The 3,834-nt window shown below is 32.4% G+C and overlaps 1 protein-coding gene and 1 pseudogene across 2 annotated transcripts; both read right to left on the bottom strand.

Annotated features, from left to right (window-relative positions):
• Positions 1-1,596: 1,596 nt before the first annotated feature.
• On the bottom strand, positions 1,597-2,829 carry LOC147534075 (fructokinase-2 pseudogene; annotated as a pseudogene). The gene has a single exon (XR_015227691.1). The product of XR_015227691.1 is annotated as a fructokinase-2 pseudogene (transcript).
• Positions 2,336-2,713, bottom strand: LOC147534076 (putative fructokinase-5). The gene has a single exon (XM_086650089.1). The coding sequence runs from the start codon at positions 2,711-2,713 to the stop codon at positions 2,336-2,338; it is 378 nt and encodes a 125-aa protein (XP_086506215.1).
• Positions 2,830-3,834: the final 1,005 nt, after the last annotated feature.

Here is a 3,834-nt window from a genome sequence, read left to right as displayed (position 1 = left end):
ACCAGAATGGGGTGCGAAATTATAAACTCAATTTTATTCGGAGCACGGAAATTAACAAAACACTTATATTCATTCTTTTTTTTTTTTGTTGAAATTATATTCATTCATTATGTCAATGACTAAAATGCAATTGACTTCTACGAGAGTTCAAGTTTTGAAATGTTCGCATAGTCGAATCATTGTCAATTTTACTAAAAACTTATTTTCCAATAAAAACATCTAAACTATCATTCAACCACATATCATTCATCTTACTTATGTGTGTCTTGACTAACATTGTAGCAGAAAAAACTCTTTCTACAGAGGCAGTTGCAACCAGAAAATTATATATGCAACATAGTTATTTTGATAAATTTGGTGAAATGGGTATAACTTATATTATATGAAAATATGATATTTTACTACGAGCAAAGAGCTTATTTACCAATTACAAATTATTCCGTAGCAGTGGTAGCTAAAAGTCATTTCAACGTCACTGTTGATTACGGGCTATTTGTCATATATAAAACACATTTGCTACAGGTTTTTTCATTACCTACGGATGTGGCCGTAACAAAAGCCCTTCAATTTTCTGAAAGATTTAGGTTTTGGATGAGGAAAACCATATACCTCCATATTTATTTATATTAGAAGAGAATTACAATGGATGGAAATAAATAACGTAGATATAGAAATAATCCTAATTCTAAAATATTCATATCTTGGAGATATATATGAGAATATTTCCTTTGAATTTCTTGGGTAGGAATATTTGACTTAAATACCTCTTTTACCCTTATTATTTTCTAGTTCCACCAATTTTTTGGGAGGATCTAGGGGGTGCAGGCTGTAAGCCGCACTCCCTTATATCTGTCCCTATAGCAAACAGGTTATGTTCTTTTTCTCCATGCTCAAGGTTGTAAAGTAAGAATGTCTAGAAATCAATTTAATCATATTTTTCATGTCATCATTTATATCTATTAGTGTCCTGTAACATTAGTAATTATTGTTGTTATCAATAAACCGTATTGTGAAAATAACGAAAGTAGCGATTTTAAATTCACTGCTTTAAAATTTATCATCACAATTACAAAGAATCCCAGTTACTGGCGGATCCTACTTTTTTTATTTGTGGGAACACATTTTAGTTATGATACGTGTAAATTTTAAATCACATAACCCGTGTTAGGTTTTGAAGTTGTAATCTCCATCGAAGTTATTTAAACTATTGTGTTATAAATGAATAAAAAATCTTTACGTGTTGTTGAAATAGGTGATATCTATTTATGGTGTCACTCTTAACAAATTTGATGCTTGCTAAACTTGTGAGTTCTTTTGAACCCAATATGAATATAAACAATTAGTTTGATGCATATACCAATTCAAAAAAAAAAAATATACCAGTTTAAAGATTATGCTAGGTATTAGAGAGTTGCTTAGTTCGTTAGAGCATATAGATTAGTAGTGTTACCTTCTATATAATGCGGATAGAATCAAACTCTAGCATTAATCTAATTCGATGAGTTCCTGATCTATTGGTGCCTAATGATCTATTTTAGCAAAAACCAAATCCATGGCCACAAAAACCAAATACCACATAAAATACTATAAAAGACATTTAAAAAGAATAAAACTTCATCATATATATCCTACTACTCATAGATTAAGAAAAAAACTAAAAAAAAAAAGAAAATTCTGTAGAAGTTCTTTTGACTTCTTAATAAACTAATAAAAGCATGAAATAAGAAATAATTAACTAAAAACATATTTAATAAGGTTTGTTGGATGATGAGATGAGTTCTTGAGCAGCAGCAACATCAGGTAGAGCAGGAATTGCTCCTTTCTTAGTAGTACAAATAGCACCACAAGCATTCGCAAATCGCAATGCTTCTCTCAATTTTAATTCATCTTCAAAGATGTTTGAATCTTCGACAATTGAAGAAAGAATTGATCCAACAAACGCGTCACCAGCTCCAGTTGTATCAACTGTATTTACTGAGAATCCTTCAACTCTTCCTCTGAATCTTTCTGTGAAATATCTACAACCCTTTTCTCCATCAGTGACAATTAAGAGCTTACATCCTTCGTACCAAAGTGAAAGCACATTCTTCTCGTCTTCTGGATCCCCTTGAGTTAGAAACCCTACTTCTTCGTCACTTACTTTAATGAAGTCGGCTTCTTTCCATATGCTCTTGATGCCTTCTCGGGCCGCTTGAGGTGAAGGCCAGAGGGGTAACCTAACATTAGGATCATATGAAAGTAATGCACCAGATTCTTTAGCAGCTTTCATTGCTGCCATATGAGCGGAACGACAAGGTTCAGTTATTAAACTAATGGAACCATAATGAAAGATTTTTTATTGTCTGATTAAACCCATGTTGAGTTCAGAGTCTTTAAGAAGCATATCAGCACTAGGGTTTCTGTAAAACATGAATTCTCTTTCACCATTCTTCTTTAATGTAACAAAAGCAAGTGCAGTTCTTGCATCTTTGTCAAAGCAAACACCTTCAATGTTGACTCCATTCTTTTTAAGAATATCAACCAACATCAAACCAAATTCATCTTCTCCGAATTTGCCGATAAAAGCCGAAGAACCACCAAGTTTAGTAATTGCACAAGCAACATTAGCAGGAGCACCACCGGGAGCTTTAATGAAACCATTCGATTCAGCAAGAGAAACTCCAGAGACATCTGGAACAAAATCTATCAACATCTCTCCAAAAGACACAATCATCTTTCCTGCAGATTTTGAGGTTGGGTTCATCATCCTCTTCTTTTTCTTTGACCAGAGAGTTATGGAATAGTAGTAGAAAGTGAGAATTATTCAAGAGATAGAGAGAAAAGGAAGATTGGTTTGAAAGAAGGTATAGAGGATCGTGTATTTATAACTAGTATGGAGGAAGAGGATTTGTTATCTAAAAAGGAGTCCTAATTTGGTAGTGACTCTGTATCCTAAAATAAACCCCAATCAGTTTTTTGTTTTTTTGTTGAAACACCCGAATCGGTTAGAGTTTTAAGTAAGGAATAAATAGTAATTTTTTGGGAGAATTTGACATTGAACCCCACTCTTATATCAATATTAGGACTACACCCCCACTTTTTTAAAACTTTTGATTTACACCCCTACATGGACGGAAACCGTCAACTCAGAGTTAAGTTTCAAGTGTGCGAATTGCACATGCGACTAAGGACAAACATGCCCTCATTAAATTATAATTTCCACTCAAATCCATCTTCTGGATGGGGGTACCTGGATGGTGTGGGTTTGAACACAACCTCCCACTTCTTTAATGGTGTGTTTGGATGACGGAATCATGAATTCGCGGATTCATGAGTCTTTGGGATTCATGATTCCGCAGATTCATGAATTCAAGTAATATTTTTTTGGTTTGTTTGGAAACTAATAAGAATCCTATGATTTATTATCATTTGAGTATTTTTAAACACTTCTTTAGAAAGAATGTTGAATAAACCTTGTTCTCGAAACTCGTTTTTTCATATATCGTTTAATTCGAGAACTCTCCGTTTTCTTCAAAATTTTTCGAGAACCGTTTTTTTTAACTTTTTTCATAAACAATTTTTTTTTCAAAAATAGTTTTTCCCGAAAGCCATTTTTTCTCAAAAAGATTTTTGGTTTCCCCAAATTTTTTTTCAAAAACATTTTTTTCGGTAACCGAAATTTCATGAAACCTATTTTTTTCACAATCATTTTTCCCCAAAAATTGATTTTTTTTCGAGCACCGTTTTTTCCTGGAAAAATAAATTTCGGAAAAAACAGTCTTTATGAAGCAAAATTTATTTTATAAAAAATTCAGTTATTGAAAAAATATTTTTCAGTAACAAAAACGGTTTGGA

This window comes from Eschscholzia californica, unplaced genomic scaffold (genome assembly GCF_041429995.1).
Source record: "Eschscholzia californica isolate CP2 unplaced genomic scaffold, dmEscCali1.0.p SCAF_6, whole genome shotgun sequence".
Classification (NCBI taxonomy): domain Eukaryota; kingdom Viridiplantae; phylum Streptophyta; class Magnoliopsida; order Ranunculales; family Papaveraceae; genus Eschscholzia; species Eschscholzia californica.
Note: the sequence above shows the minus strand (reverse complement) of the source record. Positions and strands in the feature narration are given on the sequence as shown.